General features: G+C 42.4%; 1 protein-coding gene across 6 annotated transcripts in view; it reads right to left on the reverse strand.

Moving 5' to 3' along the window:
- Nucleotides 1-18,368, reverse strand: part of SAMD12 (sterile alpha motif domain containing 12) — a 382,934-nt gene that overhangs the window by 209,069 nt on the left and 155,497 nt on the right. For all 6 annotated transcript variants that reach the window (XM_059395074.1, XM_059395073.1, XM_059395075.1 and 3 more), the window contains one exon: nt 8,635-8,764. In XM_059395074.1, coding sequence (XP_059251057.1) covers nt 8,635-8,764 — 130 coding nt within the window. The remainder of the gene's footprint in view (nt 1-8,634; nt 8,765-18,368) is intronic.

Raw genomic sequence — 18,368 nt, forward strand, 5'->3', positions numbered from 1 at the left:
ATGACCTGAGCCCAAACCCATCGTTGGCCACTCAACCGACCGTGCTACCCGGGGGCCCCTCTTCATCGTCTCTAATATAAGTGATCCTACAGCCCGTATGGAAAGACACAGGATGACATTTTCATTTTTTCCTTTTAAAAAACACTTTGCCATTTTAGAAAATTTGGAAAGCACACAAGTCTCCCAAAACCAACTCTGAAATATGATTTACATACAACAGATTTCACACATTTGAGGCACCACATAGAGAACTACTGACAGAGATATAAAGCATTTTCATGACCACAGAAAGTTCCTTTGGTCCTCTGCACCATCTCTGCTCCACATCTCAACCCAAGGAACCCGATGGCCATCGCTGCCAATTTTGTTTGAGAACCTCACACAACGGAGTCGCACGGTAAGTACTCTGTTTCCTGCCTTCTTCCACTCCGCACAGCGTGAGGTCCTTTCCTGTGGCACGCATCACTAGTAGGTTCCTTTCTACTGTCAAGTAGTGTTGATGTGAATACAGCCTTCTTTGTTTATCCACGCTACTCTGGAGGGACCTAAGAGTTGTTTAGAATTTTTGTCTTACTCTGAGTAACACTCCTTTGGATATTACTGGACTGAAATTTTTATGAATCTATGTTTCCAATTCTCTTGTGTAAATACCCCAGAGTAGAACTGCAGGATCATTTAATAATTGTGTGATTAACCACGTAAAAACTTTATAGTTTTTGAATCGGGTGGTACCACATTATACCTGATAACAGTCTATGAGAGATCTAGCTGCTACACACATTTGGCAAGCCTTAGGACTGCCGGTCATTTGAATTTTAGCCATTTTACGGAGTACAAAGTGGTATCTCACTGTGGTTTTATTTGCATTTTCCTGGTGATAATGTTACTTAGTATATTTTCATATTTTATAGTATTTATTGTCCATTCTTTTATCTTCCTTGTAAATTGCCCAAATCTTCTGTCCATTATTATTGGAAATCTATTCTTCTAGAATAGATCTATAAATAAATCTATATTTCTATAAATAGAAGAATACAAATAGATCTATAAATAAATCTATTCGTCTAGGTTTCAGGATGATGATCTGTCTTGGGAAATCAGGTTTTTGATGGGACCCGGCAAAATCATGTTTTTGTCCAGCTTATTCTTCCTGTAAAGATTGTGGTGATGACATCCATTCTCTTCACCTATCAGAGCTAAAGTGCGAAGCCTTCCGCATCTGGTGAAATGATCAGATGACTTTCTGCATTTATTCTATTAACGCAGTGAATCAAGCTGAATTTTCAAAAACTTAACCTTGAATTCCTATGTGCACATGATCACGACAGAGTTTCATTTTTATCAATTGCTAGAAATTAACTTGTTTGTATTTTGTCAAGGTTTTTAGATTTAGGCTGATGGAGGATATTGGTCTACGCCATACCACTCTTGTAGTACCTTTGTTAAGTTTTAGTGTTACAGTTATTCTGACCTTAGGAGTTTAGAAGTGCTCCCCTTTCCCTCTCTTTCCTGAAAGAATCTGCATAGGTTTGGTTAATGATTATTTGAATTCGTTAGAAAAGCCTTCCGGGCTTAGGTTGTGTGTGTGTGTGTGTGTGTGTGTGTGTGTGTGTGTAGTTCTAACTCAAAATTTATTAAGAGCTATGTGGCTATTTAGATTTTCTAGCTTTTAGTTAGTACTAAGTTATGGTTTTTAAGGAATTTGTCCATTTCATCTAAGTGTATTGGCATAAACGTGTTCATACTCTTATTACTTTTAAATGTATATAGAAAATTTAATGATGCCCCCTACTTTCTTTCCTGACATTGTCTGCTTTCTTCCTTCAGTCTAGGTAGATGTTTACCAATTTTGTTATCTCTTCAAAGAATCAATTTCTCCTTTGTTAGTTTTCTTTACTGCTTGTATGTTCGTCTCACCAATTTCAGCTCGCTCTTTTGGATTATGTGCTCTTTTCTAATGTCTTAAGGTAAACATTTAATTTACTGATTTCAAGTCTTCTTTTAATAAAGGCATTTAGTGAAGCAATTTTCCTCTAAGTTGTACTGTAGCTGCACAACACCAGTGTTTGGAATATTCATGTTTCTATTATTATTCCGTTCAAAATATTTTCTCATTTCTGCTGTGGCTTTTTTTCTTCACTCATGCGGTTCTTGGTTGTGTGTGAAGTTTCTAAATATTTGGGATTTTCTGGCTATCTTGTAAAAGATTCCTAATTTAATGCTGTGTGGTCAGAGAATATGCCCTGGGAAACTTCAGTGCTTTGAAATTTGTTGAGATTTATTTATACCCTTATGTGCAGTACATTGCAGTGGATAATTTTCAGGAACCTGAAAAGGATGTGTATCGTGAAGTTTTGGGGGCAGAGTATTCTGTTTGGCATGTGGTAGAAGCTATGTAAATTTTTTTTCAAATATATGAAGTAACTGTGATTTAACAAATACACAGAAAGGGGCTCGCCAAGGGGCTAGAATGGAACTCTTTGGGGAGCAAGGAGGGAGCTGGTAGAGCCAGACTGAAGAGGACAGGAGGACTGTTTAACAGGGAGCAAGTACCCAGCTAAATGGGGTGACTGATGCAAGCAGAATTAGAAAAGGTAATCTGTAAAAGAGAACTAGGGCATGCCTTCTAGAAGGAGAGGAAGCAGCAGATAAGATGGGGTGGAGGGGAAAAATATTCAGGGAAATCCCATCAGATGATCTATACTTTCTCAGTGTAGCCAAAGGAGGACATCTTTTAAAGATGGAAGGAACTTGGGAGCAGGTATCTGGAGGTCTAACAACAGCCTGTTGGGATAAAGGAAAGGATGCGGGGTGGGGGGCTGTGCCATGGCTCCACTGGGCCTGGCAGCAATAATCTTTCCTGGGGGCTTTTCTCAGCAAAGGTTTCTAACATGGGAACCTAAATGGGACCTACAAGTGGGTTTTCAGTTAAACCTCAGCAGAGCTTTCTAATCATTAAAGTTTTCACCTATCGAGGTGACAAGTCCTACAACAGGGCTCACTTTGGGTAGCAAACAATTTGTCTGCAGACCTAAATGATGTTCTCCGAAAAGGTTTATCAGAAATAAAGCTGATATTCTGGCCTCCATTTATACTTTTTCATTCAAAGGGGTATTCTTTTTAATTGACCTCATAAAATCCGGGATGACCTGTAAAGCCCTTTTCAGTATTTAAAAATCTATTATCCTGAATCATCAAGACTGTCCAATTCAGCACCCCCAGTTTAAAGCTGAGGAGGGGGCGCCGGGGTGGCTCAGTGGGTTAAGCCGTTGCCTTCAGCTCAGGTCATGTTCTCAGGGTCCTGGAATTGAGTCCCACATCTGGGCTCTCTGCTCGGCGGAGGGCCTGCTTCCCTTCCTCTCTCTCTACCTGCCTCTCTGCCTACTTGAGATCTCTCTCTGTCAAATAAATATAATCTTAAAAAAAAAAGAAAGCTGAGGAGTGTCAAGGTGATGTTAGTAAGCTTTCCATCAAAAGGGGTTAAAAACAATCAATGCTATTGTTAGGAAATTGCAGGAAACAGGCCCTGATGATGTCAGAAACTTTGCTATGCAGATCTAGGCTGTTTGAGGTTTAATAAAAAATGTAGAGCAGTTCATACAGATGAGAAATGTAACAAAACACAGAGACAGAGAAAACACAATATCCGGAGGGAAACCAACAATGGCAAGAAAATGCACAGCTGCGGTGCTTCATCTGGCTACACTGGATTCTAATAAGTAGGATGCTCACAGGTAGATCACATAAAGTAACCAATCATTTCACTAATTCTGATAACTACATACCCCACTGCTTTCTATGGGTAACATAATAAAGACAAGGAAGACAATAGCAGAAGGGTAAAGGTGTGGAAAGCTCAGAGAAACCAGAAACATATCTTGGAAGGGAATAATGTTAGTAAACACACAGATCCACAATCCAAAGGTCTAAAAGAGAGAGGTGTCCCTTGTATTCAATAGCATAAGCAGAGCTGCCCAATTTCAGGGTGCTACATCTCAGCAGAATATTCTGAAAAGGGGAAAGAGGCAGTGGGGCGGGGTGAGAGGGTGATTGAAGCACAAAATGAACCAGAAATATATTCATTTATTTCTCAGGAGGCCACTGGGAAATAGTACAGATCAATACTGACCATTTGCAGGGGAACTTCATAGGATGACTATTCCTGCAGAACCCTGGACATCTAAAGCATGTCCATCACTGTGCCACAAAGCAGACTACGTGGAAACCTTTTCCACATTCAAAATGGCTTTTAAAGATATTTTATATTCTGGGGAACTCTGAGTGCTTCACCCATAAAAATACGTCTTTCAAGTTGGCAGGGGTAAGAACCCTTTCCAGATGGAGAACTTGATGCTGAAGGAGGTAAACTCACTTTAGCAGCCACGGGAACAACACAAGGCACAGCCAGGGGCTGAAATCGCCTCCAACCTGAAAATATTCTTAACTGTGCATAAAAGAGAATCTGAAAGTTGCCTGTGAGCTTACACCTGGCCCCAGCAGAGCTTCCTCATCAACATTCCGAGCCGGCCTCAGAAAGCTGGAGAGAGAATCTTGCAAGCACAGGAAAACAGACAAATTTCTTTCCTTCAAGCCTAATCTGATGATTTAAATCTATCTATCCTAATGCCTCTCAGGTGTTCTAACCATCTTATGCCTTTTAAGAGCTCTTCTGCAGGGAGGTAACACTAGTAGCTTTTCTTCTGATTAAACACAACTGCCACAAGATAGCAGGTGCCATCTGGACAGGAGGAAATTCTCAAATTCCACCAGGAAACTTGCAAGAGGTTTTGAATGCTCACATACTGAAACATATCTTAATGTTTCTTAGACTTCAGAGAACATGGGGGGAATGTTTGTGTAGAATTTAATGTCCTCCAAAGAAGGCATAAAAAATATTAATATAGAGGACTTGCGGACAAAATCATTACAAAAAAACAACACTACTGAAGTTAAAACAGGGGAATTTTCAAAAAAAGATTTAAATCTGGACTCTCATCAAATACAAAAATGAACACATTTAAGATTTTTTTTTTAACTCCTTAGTGAAGAAACCAGTAACTCTTAAAACCAGGAGAAAGATACCATGAAGGAGAATCCTAACAGCACACACTCATCAATCACGGAGGGTAAAATGAATGCATAAATGGCAGGCAGAACTCACCTTTTCCACAGTGGCTAGGAAAGCCAACTGAATCTCCATGGGACAGAATTTATATATCTACAACGAGGATTATTTTGTATTGCTATCAGTTAGCTACAACTTACCAAGTTGTAAAAACAGCACTGTCGAATTAGATAACCCCAAATGCTCTGCTACTGACGATGCATAACTTCTTACGGAAGAACAATTTTTTCCCTGCACAGATCGCTGACCGTCTTATTTATTGCTGTATTCCCCAAACCCAGTACCAGGTAGATGCTCTATAAATACCTGCTAAATGGATAAATGTCTACTATGTATAAGGCACTAAGCTAGGCTCTTCATGAGCATCCTTCCATTTAATTCTCCCAACACCCTTTAAAATAATTATTCTCATTTCACTGATGAAAAACCAGCTCGTGCGATGTTGTACAGCTATTACTTGTCAAAGGTTGGGGGTGGAGGACAGGCAGGGAGGATCTGACTCAGGTCTGTGAAAGCCCCTTTTCCCTTCTTCTTTCCATTTAATATGTCCTTTTTATTTGCCATGGCTCTGTCACCTGCCTCTAAGTTAAGGGACTGCTTATAGATTACACTGTAACAAACACGCTTGCTTGATAAGCACGATACTGGAGATCTTCCTTTGAGAAGAAGAAATGAACAGCAACACTCAAGAGAATTTAAGCATAAGGAAGAGACACTGAATGTCTTCTTTGCAAGCTTGCAGATAAGCACGGGATACTGACCAGCCCAGCCTGCACACCCCAGCACCAACCCATTCCACCCCACCTAGGTTCTCAGTTTCCAGCTCTCAGGATAACAAAGATAGATGAAGTCAACTGTTTATATGTGTTGTTTATATGTGGTATTCGTTTTCACAGAGATTGGAAACTGGTCCACTTAGGAGATCAGCAGCAGCCGACGTTCAACGCCAGTTTCCTAGGACCATGGACTACTTTCACAGCGAGGCTAGAAGGCAGGTACCATCTCCCTTCTGCAGAAAAAGAAAGCTGAAGGGCACCAGGAACCTTCACGAAATTGCATGGCAAAGCTGCAGCTCCGGGCTTCGATCTGGCACTTGTCACCACTCTCAGCATCCACTATTTACCAGGCCTGGTGAAGTTGGCCTGTCACCGCAGGTCTTAATTTTTCACAAACCTCTTTGCTCTGTTTTTCACAGACTAGCCTCCAAAGGGTGCAGAGACCCCTGCCAGCTTCCAGTGCCCTGGGGCTGGGAACTGCTGGTTGACTCCAGTCCTATTTTCTGGCCATTTGGCACTTGTGACCACCTGAGTATTTCACTTTCATTCTTGGAGAGGCAGTGGGGGCAGAGAGCAGGGGAAGAGAGTGGTTTTCTGAAGCCTCAGATAGTGAAAGGTCAAAAGGTGTAGGCTGGATGTTCGTGTGAATTCCTTCTCTCTGTTCCCTAAGCCCCCAATGCTTTTCTGCTTTCTCTTCTTGCCTGAAAGCAGGCTGCCCTTAGAACGAATAGTTTGTTTTTAGACGCCTCCAGATGAGTCTTGACAAGAATAGCAAAATGCTTCCTGCGCAGGTAGACGGTGCCAATCAATGGCCAACTTAGTGGGTCACTTAATGTTATTTCATTTTAATCTTCACAACTCCCGGAGACAGGTAATTATCTTTGTTTTGGAAATGGGGAGTGAGGCTGAGTAGCTCATCTAGCTTAAGCAGCATGCCCAAGATTCCAAGAAGTTCAGATTGACTGTATCTGTGGTGTTGCCTGGAGACCCAATGGGCCACCAAAGCCATAGGACAGCTGTTCGAAACCTGTATCTCAGCCCACATCCTCCTTCTTCATGTCACGTAGCCCAAAGCCTTGGGAAGTGGTATACCATGGACTCCAAGCCACGAAGTATGAGATTTCTATTTCTAAGGGAGGGAACGCTCCTCCTCTACAAACCACTATAAATGCCTACCCTTCCCTCAAGGGCATCTCGCAATTCCCGCTCATAATAAAAGATAATACTACTTTCAAATAAGATCACGAAAAGCCTTTGCCATTATTCTATCACACAGGTATTAAGAAACATTAAGCACACATTATCGGATGAAAACGACCATAATCAGCCAAATGGTGACTAACTGATTGATTGCTTTTAGGGCTGGAATAACTGACCCTGGATGGGATTTTCTTATATTCTTAAGGGAGAGACTAAGAAAAAAAAAATTAGACACTCAGAATGTAAACAACGTTCCGACACTGCCTTCACAATATTAGGAATTTCATCTAAAAAGCCATTATTCCAGTCAGCAATAGGGGAAGCAAAAATGCATTAAGGACAATTTTAATCCTTAAGTTAGGAGTATTTCACTCTCTGTTAACTCATCTTGAGCTATACTTGAGTGTGTTCCTTACATTTTAAAACATTACCAATTTGATCAGCAGGAATCTAGGGTAACCTTGCTCACCATTCTTTTATATTAAAACCTGCTTTTCCAAATGAAGCTTTCTTGCACAATTTGAATATGTCGAACAGACATAAAGGGATCTCCTTTAGTTGACACACCCATATCAACCCAAAGCACATACCCTCTCTCGTCCCTTTGGCAGTCTTTAGTGTACCCAAGGGTGCCAAGGAACACACTTTGAAAACCACTCAGCTGAGAAGGCGGCTAGACCCACAGGGCTGGGCTACTCAAGAGCAAGTCACTTTCCCACTGGAAGAATAGATTTCTCTTAGAGAAAGGGAAGAATCTGGACTTGAATCAGGACTTCTCAACATGTTTTCTCTCTGACACACAGTGTTGGTGCACAGAGTGTGTTCTTTAGTCCAAACGTTCAGGGCTTGCGAAGGGGGAGGAATGCTGCCATATCCCCACACACCCTCAGGGCAGGAGGCCAGGCGAGGTCTGGGGAAGACCCTCTGACTGTGATGGGCTTCCATGGTGGTCCCAACCACTCCTTTTTACCTACCCTCTTCTCCCACTGGGATGCATGATCCTATGGGCTTTTGCAGTTCATTATACTGTCATAGTTTCTGCTTCTAAGTGCTTCTTGACCTCCACATATAATATTCAAACTTGCATCTGAATGGAATCCTCATTTTTGTTTTGAAGGCATTCCTCCCAGGGGCAGTAAGTAAGCATTATCATATTCACTCCAGAACTTTCTCATTTTGAAATCTTTCCTACTTAGAACATCTAATCCTGATCCTACAACCTAGCTAATTCGAAAGACTTTCTCCCCTTCTTTTCTCTAGGATTGGTACACACATCAATCTCCAGAGTTCTCCAACCCTTTACGCCAATTCCCACGTACTTGTCCTGGACACTGGAAATCTGTGCTTCTCTAACTGCTTATGTTTATTAAGCAGCATAGCTCGCATGGATCTGGAATCCATCCTCCCTTTTAAAGTAAAGCCACGCCAGAAAATTGCAGCAGGGAGATGCATTTCACTGTAAGGGTGTGGGAAAGGCCACCGTGATGGGGAGAGGAAGAGAGAATCAAATATTTTGGATGCTGCATACTTTACCAGTAATGTCATGCTGTCTGAATGACTCGCTGTAGATCTGATACTGATTCGGACAATGTTTCTTCAGCCACTTGCAGACATCCTGTTGAGTCCACAGAGCCACTGGTTTCGACAGCTTCACCGTAGCCGACTACGAAGCAAGCAGGAAAAGGTCTGTTAATGCCAGCCCTATGTCTAGAAAGGCACTATTGTTAGAAGTCCTAGCGTGTGTGGTCAAGGTTATAGGCTGGAATCCCTGGAGAGAAGTTTCTGGCTGTCTTCCTTCTAACCTCTACAGACCTTTTTCCATACCCCTGAAAACCAGAAGTCTAGATGGAGAAGACCTTGAAAATTTTACTTATTCTCAAGTGATCATCTCTACTGGAAAAAAAATGCCCAGGAAGTAGTGTTTTCTGACCAATACTTCAACAAGAAGACACTGCTATTGTAAGCAATTAATTACATTTTAGGGGTAAGACAGCTGCCCCCCAGTGGCCTTTCTCTGTACTCCAAGAAAGTGTCCATTTCTTGTTCCCTTCTGAGATCTCCAGTGTCTAGTGCAACATGGGCCCTGGCAGGTGCTAGTAATTATTTTTGGAATGCGTGTTGTTGGATTTAGATACCTACATACCATAAAGAAGGCAAGTTGGCCTGGGGGTGGTGGTGGTCCTGTAAAGTCTAGGTATTATGCCACAGTGGGGAAGCAAGAAGTTAATTCCACCCATACGTGAAGAGTGGTAATAACATAACAGGGTAGCTAAACCTGATCTAGAAGCCAACTCATCAAGGCCTATTAATGCTCACTAGATCTTTCAGGCATGGGTTTAGGAAACAAATCAGAGGTGCTAGGCACCCAGCCTGTGACAGAAGGCAGGTCACAGATCCACTCATTAATTAACAGGTGTCAGCTCTGTGCCAAGTGCTGGTCTTTTGCATACATCCCAGCCATTTGGCGGATGTAGGACGAAAGCTTAGCTATATATATATGGAATATATATGGAATGATCTGGAATGATAAAAATATAAACATATGTGTTTATATTTTTATCATTCCAGATCATTGTTTGTCAACAAAATAGGATTATAATATCAAAAATTCTTTAAAGGATGTTAGGCCTTAAATATCACTGACTTTCTCACTAGGGATCATTTGTTTTTACTTCTCTTTCAGTCTTTCAGATTAAGGCCCAGGGAGAGCCTCAGTATTGTAGGACTATGATTCACTATCTTTCAAACACCTGCTAACATTTCTGACAAAGAGGGCTTGCTTCAGTCTCTTAATTTTCATCGGAAAGCAACATATCTAACAACTGTTCAGTTTTATTTTGGTTATATTTAAGTCTGCTTTGGTTTTATGGTAAATAAATTACGGTAAAAAATAAAATTTTCAGTAGTAATACCTAGTTTGCTTTTAAAACAAATGTGAGTTTTAAAAGAGTTGGTCAATTATAGAAAAATGAAGAGAACATTGTACAGATAGATGGTAACAATAATAACAGAAGTGACATGCACGATTCATACTTGGGAAATGTAGTGCTCAGGTGTTTCTTGGCTTTATTAGTGTATTTCCAATAGGAGGGTTCTTTGGACCATGACTTACAAAATCCTCACAAACAGTATTTTTTACTTGATGCTGCAGTAGTTTTTCTCACTCTTACTGTGACAGATGATTGTATACATGTCCCTATACACACAACCATACATATATCTATCTGCCTTTCCTTCATTTTGATTGGCATTCCTACACTGCTATCTGGGGTTGATGCTCCCTCTCTTGGAATTTCGACAAGATCTGTGATGGTCCTGACCAGTGGAGCACAGTGGAATCCATGTGATCTACGTGACTTCCAAGGCAAGGTCACAAAGAGACAGCTTCTGCCTGGCTCTTCCTCTTTGGCACTCCGCTTTGGAACCCAACCACATGCTGTGAGGAAGCGTAGACCACACGAAGAGACTAATGCAGAAATTCTGGCCCAGGCCCCAACTAGTGTTTCAGCTGACAGCCACCACCAACCATCAGACAAATGAGTGAACAAGCTGCAGATGTTTCCAGCCGCTAGTCTTGGACTCTTCCTACTGAGACTCCCAAACCCCACGACGCAGAGACAAGGCGCCCCTCTATGCCCTGAGTGAATTCCTGATTCATGTAACCCATGAGCATCATAGAAGGTTGTCTTTCACCACTAAGTGCAGGATAATTTGCTCTGCAACCCCAGTAACAACTGGAACACTAGGTTCCATGCTGGTGAGGACAGATCTGTTGTGACTGTGGTCCCAGAATGCCTTGCATTTAAGATGCGCTACACAGCCACGATGAGTAAGTCAATGTATTAATGAAATAACCTGTCAGTGAATTTCAAGTGTAGCCCTTCGCTGCTCTCCACCCACTGTGTTGTGCTCATGTGGCTTCCAGTCAAACGTGTCAGCCCCTTCCTTCCACCTCATACCCCCAGTCACAGGCTGCCGGCCACGTTCCCTGGAAGCTCCTTATGCAACCATCTCAAATACCTCCCTGATTCTGATGAGCGAGGACAACCTCCAGTGTGGATGGTGCAAATGAGTGAATGTTTTGTTGTTCAGTTTCTTCCCTTTTGCTCATCATTACCTCCCTCCCTTTACATGATTAGGAAACTAGAATCCTGGCTCTTTTAGCCACAAATGCACTCGCCGTGGTGTTTCACAAGTCAGCACCTCTGAATCTGGCTCCTTCCTGCTCTAAAAACTTCTCTGCAGATTAGCTGAATGAGTTCATAGCTGACACATCATTACCCTGAAACCCTTTACAAGTTTCCTGCAAGTAAAGCTAATCACATCTTTTGAAAACTCCTATAAACCAGTCACAGATGGTTGTAAATTAGGCAGGGAGAGACAAGAGGATGAAGTTGCTCGTATATTAATATACTCGGCTTCCAGGAAGATCCTCTTTAACCTGCTCATTTCCTCGGAAACAGAGGACCCTCAGCACCAAGACAAGCCCCCTCAGCTGGGCTTCAGACAGAGATTAACCCCTACATTGCCAGGTCAACTCAAGAGGCTTCCTCATCAGCCCACTCCGGACGTTTCAGTTATAGATTTTCCCTTTGTCATAAATTCAGGCGTTCTGAAGCCAGTCCTCAAGGAGGTGCCTTTTCCTTCAGAGTATACTCTTAGGAAACAGTAACTTGCCATCATTTGCTTGGACATCAATTGACTCAGAGCTTTAGGTATAGATTTTTAAGACTGCAAGAACCTAAAGAGATTTGCCTCCACAGAAACCCACATAAATAAAACGGGAGAGATAAAGCTTCTATCATGAAGCACCGCTTGTCTCTTCTTAATCAGATGGTGATGGAAGTACTGGCCCCATTCATTTGTGGATTCTCAGCCTTGGCTTCCTTATGAAATTATTATTAGTTTGCTACACATTACTTGTTAAGAGCCATAATGACTCCACTTGCCCCAGTCTGCCGCTGCGTAGGGACTCGGAGAGCCGACTTTTATTTTTTCTGTCTGAACTGCTCTTTGCCCAGCACCCAGGTGAATCTCAGTCACTTCTCATGATTGCCCCATCTCTGACAGCAACCAGCTTGGGGGAGGGAGTGCCATAACCTGATCCTTTTAAAGAGCTTACACGTGCAATTTGGAACAATGAGGAGCAAGCACTAAGCTCATGTCAATCCCCTACCATTGTCCCACGGAGAGGGGCAGAGTTGTCAAACTTAATAGCTCCACAGGGTTATTTCAACGGTCCTCCTTTCCTTGGCTCTCTTCACAGCTCTGTGTGCAGCTCCAGCCAAGAATGTTCTGATACGCTGTTTTCTACCCCTGCCACCCCCTCGGTGGGAGCCAAACCCAAAAGGGTTCACAAAAGAAATAAATAGTATTTCATATTTATCAGAAATAGTAAACTAGGAAAAACAAAAACAAAATACCAGAAACCCATCCTGCCCACAGACAAACATTAAAAAAGTATTTGCCCCAGTTCCCCTTCTCCTGGCTCAGGTCTACTAAACCGTTCTCGGGATTGACAACCCTGGAGACAATCTGAGTTTGTTTTGTTGCCCTGAAAGAAGCCAGAGGCTGTTTGCTATCTTAACCCCAAGCATTGTGACTCCAAACAGAATCCCAGGCATTTCCTTTCTGAAATGGTCCCGTCCTTTCTCTAGACAACCTCAAAGGGTCTATTTTAGGGTCTTAGGGTCTATTTTATAAGGAGACCTCACTTGACTCAGAAAACACATCCCTGGGGGGAAGTTTGTTTGCAAATTATCTTTTTTTTTTTTTTTTGGCAAATGATTCCTTACCCTAATTCAACAGTTTCAGCCATGTTTTATGGTAATTTTTTATTTGAATTTTAATGAGAACTCTTATGTTTTGAGTTCTTTGAGGTAAACCTGAAGCTTTTCTAAGTTATAAAATAATTAAATGCTTTAAAGAAGTTTGATATTGAATGAACATGTTGCAAAATATTTTTCAAGTTAAATTCTATCTTGCCATTGAATTATCCCTTGAATCTGTTTTGCAATATAAAATCTCTTTAATTTGGGGCACCTGGGTGACTCAGTGGGTTAAGCCTCTGCCTTTGGCTCAGGTCATGATCTCAGGGTCCTAGGATTGAGCCCCGCATCAGGCTCTCTGCTCGGCGGGGAGTCTGCTTCCCCTTCTCTGTCTGCCTCTCTGCCTACTGGTGATCTCCGTCAAATAAATAAATAAAATCTTAAAAAAAAAAATCTCTTTAATTTACTAGGTTTTGATTTCTTTTTTTAAGATTTTATTTATTTATTTGACACAGAGAGAGATTGCAAGTAGGCTGAGAGGCAGGCAGAGAGAGAGAGAGAAGCAGGCTCCCTGCAGAGCAGAGAGCCCAATTCGGGGCTTGATCCCAGGACCCTGAGATCATGACCTGAGCCAAAGGCAGAGGCTTAACCCACTGAGCCACCCAGGTGCCCCAGATTTTGATTTCTAAGAGAACACTGCAGTTTTGAGCTCCCAGTGGTTGCATCAGCTCAACTACGTAAGCTTACACCAGGCCCAGTGGGCTGACTGGGGGAAAGCAGAGAACTCAGAGATCATTTAAATCCACTGGCAGGTCAAAGTGAGCTTTGTGCCCGAATATCAGGAAGTGGTAAAACTTGCAGCCTCTCGTTATAAGCAGGTGTTGGCAAGCTTTCCCTTACCATCCTGCAATGAATTTCCTTTAGGTCCCGGTCTTCTCTTCCATGAGGTTAACCACTGTGAAATCTTACTCAAGACCGTGGGGGCAGAGGGGATAGAAAGGAATGAGAAGAGCGGAGGAGGAGAAAGACAAACATGCATTTATGTCTCCTTTAACAGCTTCTGAAGCTCATTCACCCCCCAAAATGGAAAGACGAGAGAGTTCATAGAATCCTTGGCTTTGAATTCATTTTTTTTTTTTCAAGTAGTAATCATGCCCTCTTCTGCCACCTTAACTCTTACAGGAGTTAAGAAGGTGGTTAGAAAGTTTTAATGATTCTCTCTCCCATCCTATTCTGTTCCCAGGGTAGCTCATGAGTTCCACTTGGTCATTCTTGGGTTTAGAGGAAAATAGGTTGAAGGAAGCTCTTCAACTTCACGCCTCTCAAAGAGAAGACATCTCACTGCTGGAAAGTTTACAGATAAAAGTAAAACCTCTTAGATGAATGAAAGAGAAATGTAGTGTTCTCCCACATTGTTCTGTCTTTAATTAACCATTGCTTGAACATCACTGTGGTTACTCTCAGCTTCCTCATCTGTGGTGTTCATCTCTCCTAACCAGTGTAGCTGTACGGGTAAGCACCTTCGGGAATTTTCCCAAGTAAACAGTGTGGCATTATGAGCTTATTCAACTGTTCTTCACAGGGCATCTGTCTGAGACCTTCAAATTTCCAGTCTCCTCCACAGGGCACTCTAGCTTGTTAGTGTTGACTTCAAAAGGCAGGATCTTGAATGGAGGGACGACAAAAAGAAATGTATTATTGAAATCCAAACCTACCTTTTTTTTTTTTTTTCAAAGTCACATCATTGGCTTCCACTGAACTTACAGGAAATCTACAGTCTTGAGTATTCTTCAAACAAACTTCCATCAAAGTAGGGATTCTTTTTCCCCGAAAGCAAATTTTTAAGAACTTCAACTTTAGTTTGCAGGTTTCAGTGTATTGTCTGGAATCCTTATTAAGCAGTGTATTGGCTATTCTCCCGTATTTATGCCAGCCATGTAAACATAAGCTCTTTGAGATACTCAAACATTTTTAAGAGTATAATAGAGTCCTGGGAATAAAAGTTTGAGAACCACTGTTCTAAGACATTACTAGAGTAGTGTCATTAAAATACAAAATTTGGCCTGATATCATTTTTCCCCTTAATTTGTCCATACCGAATTTCAGTGATGGCTTTTTTCATTCCTAAATACTCAGAACCACAGTCTCAGAGAAACTCAAATTTTAGAGGACTCCAAACAGTCAGTAGGTTCAAGTTTAAACCCAAGGCAAAAATCTAATCTACCTTACAACATCTAAAATGGTGGTAAGTTTGGACTATGACAACTATAACAAGCTATGTGAGTGTGTAAACTATTTGGATAAAGACCAACGTTAACCACCTAATGGAAAATAATTACTATTCTTCTCTTTTTTTAGAGCTGGACAAAGTTTGGAAAAACAATGATCTAGGTACAAAACTCTCCCTGAAAATTTGTAGCATCAAAAAATGCATCCCATGAAATGGGTTATTCCATTGCTAATAAGCTCTAAGAGCTTAAAATGATCTTTTTGTATTGAAGCCTAAGTCAGACTTCTATCCTCTTTCTCATGAGTTCTGAGTCCTGCGTTGGCAGCAAGGCAAGACCAATCTCCTCACTGCCCAGTGCACTGATTTCCATTTTGCCCATCATACTGGTGCTCTCCATTGGGTCTCATGCTTTATTTATTTATTTTTTTCTTTAACCGTGGTATTTGCTGATAAATCCCAAATTATATCTCCAGCCCAGTCTTCTCCCCAAACTTAAAACTGATGATGTCACAGTTCCATTTGCAGATCTAGTAAACATTTCAAATTCAACATGTCCAAAACTGGCCTCCTCTGCTTCCCTTCACAACTGCCTTTGTCACCTCATCTAAGGTAAACTCTATACTTTGTGCTGCTGAAGCCCACAATCTTAAATTCACCACAGACTCCCCTCTTTCTCTTGTATTCCACATCTAATCTATTGGCAAAACCTAAGGGGTCTACCTTGAAATATATCCACACGTCAATCTCTTTTCATCACCAACATGGCTATAATCCTGATCAAAGGCACTATCATGTCACACCTAGACTACTCCGTCTACGTACCTCATGCACTTAATGGGTCTGGTTTTCCCTTCTTTTAAATCCTGGAAATGCCTTCCAAAGCCTCAAACAATCTGGTGACCCACTATCTCTGATGGCCATCATTATTACCTTCCCCTAGTCCTTACTGCTCCTACTACCTCAGCCTTCTTGCTGTTGCTCACGAATGTCAACTACATCCGTTTCCCATCTTGCCGGAGAGGCTCCCCTCCCAGACATGGACAGTGCTAATTACCTCACTTCTTTCAAACCTTCGGTCAGGTTCTGCTCAAGTCCTACCCTCATCCCCCTATTTAAAAATGCAAGCCTCCTCCATATGACACTTCTGAAACTCATTACCTTGCTTCAGTGTTTCCACCTTGCTTCAGTGTTCCCTTCTCAAGATCAAGTACCCTCTACCGTACTACCCAGTTCACTTATTTTGCCCATTATCATCCTCCTCTGTCTTTTCCCTCTGGCCTGCCACATCCACAAAGGCAGGGATCTTTCTTATTTCACGAAGAGTCCCAAACTTTAGAACAGTACCTGGCACCTAGCGGGCACTCAATAATTATTTGTTGAACGAAGGAAGAACTGTCTGGTCCGTCATCATAGATCACAGCTCCTATATCCTTGAGTGTCAGAAAGATGATTCAAGTCGCAGCTGTGCTCCTGACATTCCCAGGTTAGAACTACAACAGCCTTTTCTCCAATTAGATTTCTCTTATACTGAGCCAAATATGCACAGACATTCTAGCGCTATAATTCTTAGCACGGCAGCTCACATTTCTGATCCTCGATTTTTCTTTTCCGATTGACACAGAGAGTGATGTAATGAAACAAGCTTGGCATTTGGAATTATGCAGATCTAGGCTGAAAGCTGGCCCTGGCATTCTCTAGCATTGTGACCTTGGGCAGGTCACTGAACCTTTCTCAACATGTCCCTCAACACACTGAAAATAAAACGTGTCTTGTCATTTGTGGAGATTAGACATGGTTTATCCAAAGCACTTGAAGAGTGCCTGCCACATACTATGTATTCAGGAAACTCTATCTTCGTAGCTCTTGAATGTCAGTGATAGACTCTCGGGCTGGATTCCCAAGCCCTGTCTAGGGAAGCACCACTGCAGAACAGCAGACACAGGAGATCTTTGGAGTCGAGCTGTCTCGAGCTGAGTTGCAGCGATTGGGAGGTGGTGTTAAGATTAGTGAACTCGAAGAGGGATAGCTGGAGGAAAGGGGGAGTGTTCAAAGGCACTAGTAAAAAAGGCAAGCATAGGAACAAGAAAGGAGAAAATATAGGAAAAAGGAAGTATGGAAAGGTCTAGATACCCAATTAGGGGAGCCTACGTGGTGGTTCCCTTACTCGAACCCACTCTGCAGTCACTACCCAAACATCACCCTGTGTTTTCATGTGATAAGTCGTGCCGCTGGTTTCTCTGAGACTCAGAACCAGAGACAGTCATGCACCAAGTGTCCCAGTCCAATGCCAGAGCTACAGCCTGGCCTCCCTAGGCACCTGACGGAACTATTCATAAAGGCATACCACCCAGATGCGTGGGCTCTGCTGTTCCCAAGCTGCCTGTTGTGCTGGTGACAATCTGCTGGCTTCCAAATGTGCGCTGCTGGGAATAACAGTTTCACACGTGAGAACCTCAAGGAGTGAGAAAACAGACATGCCTCGGCCGTCAACAGGAAACACGATGTCTGTGGCATTCTGGATGGTTCTGTTTATCAAGGCCTCCTCCTCCTGTAAGTCCAGACTGTTGTGCTGGTCAAGATACGTACGGACGGTGAGGATCACACTATACTTTGTGTTTGCTCCATCTCGGTACAGCAGGTAAACCTATTACTCGTCTGCCTCAGGGAGCACAGCCATGGGCAGGGCTGTGCTGTGAGGTACAGAGACATGCATGTGCTCAGAGCAAACCCCCGGGTGAAGTCCGGTTGAGTGAAAAGATGCTACAGCAAAAATGAAAACAAATTTGAACCTGAAAATGGTTCTGATCATTTCATATTTCTGTGGCAATTCCCTTGGAAGGGCACTGCGGTGGACTGATAACAAAAATGTCCCAAGGATGAAATGATTCTCTGAATATAGCTGGAGGTCCCTCAGGCACATGGTGGCATCTATTTCTCCCTGTCCTGACTCGAGGGGACGGGGACAGAGGGAAGGGAAGCCCTGTGATCTGCTTTGCCCAAAAGAACAAGGCACAGGTGGTGAAGAGCCGGGTCTGAGGAGCATTCTCGAGGCCTCTTGGGCTGTTGCACAAGCTCGCTCCTCTGAAATCATTACAAGGACATGCCTGCTCAGGGCTGACCCTTTCAGGTCTGGAAACACGGCAGAAGAACTTACTAATGCCATTCCCAACAGAGCATTAGATCTAATTTTGTAACACAGCAGAGAGGAAGAATTGTTCTAAGCACTTTAGATAAATCATCTTTAATCATCCCCACAACTTACAGTGTAG

Source organism: Mustela nigripes, chromosome 3, assembly GCF_022355385.1.
Source record: "Mustela nigripes isolate SB6536 chromosome 3, MUSNIG.SB6536, whole genome shotgun sequence".
Taxonomy (NCBI): Eukaryota; Metazoa; Chordata; class Mammalia; order Carnivora; family Mustelidae; genus Mustela; species Mustela nigripes.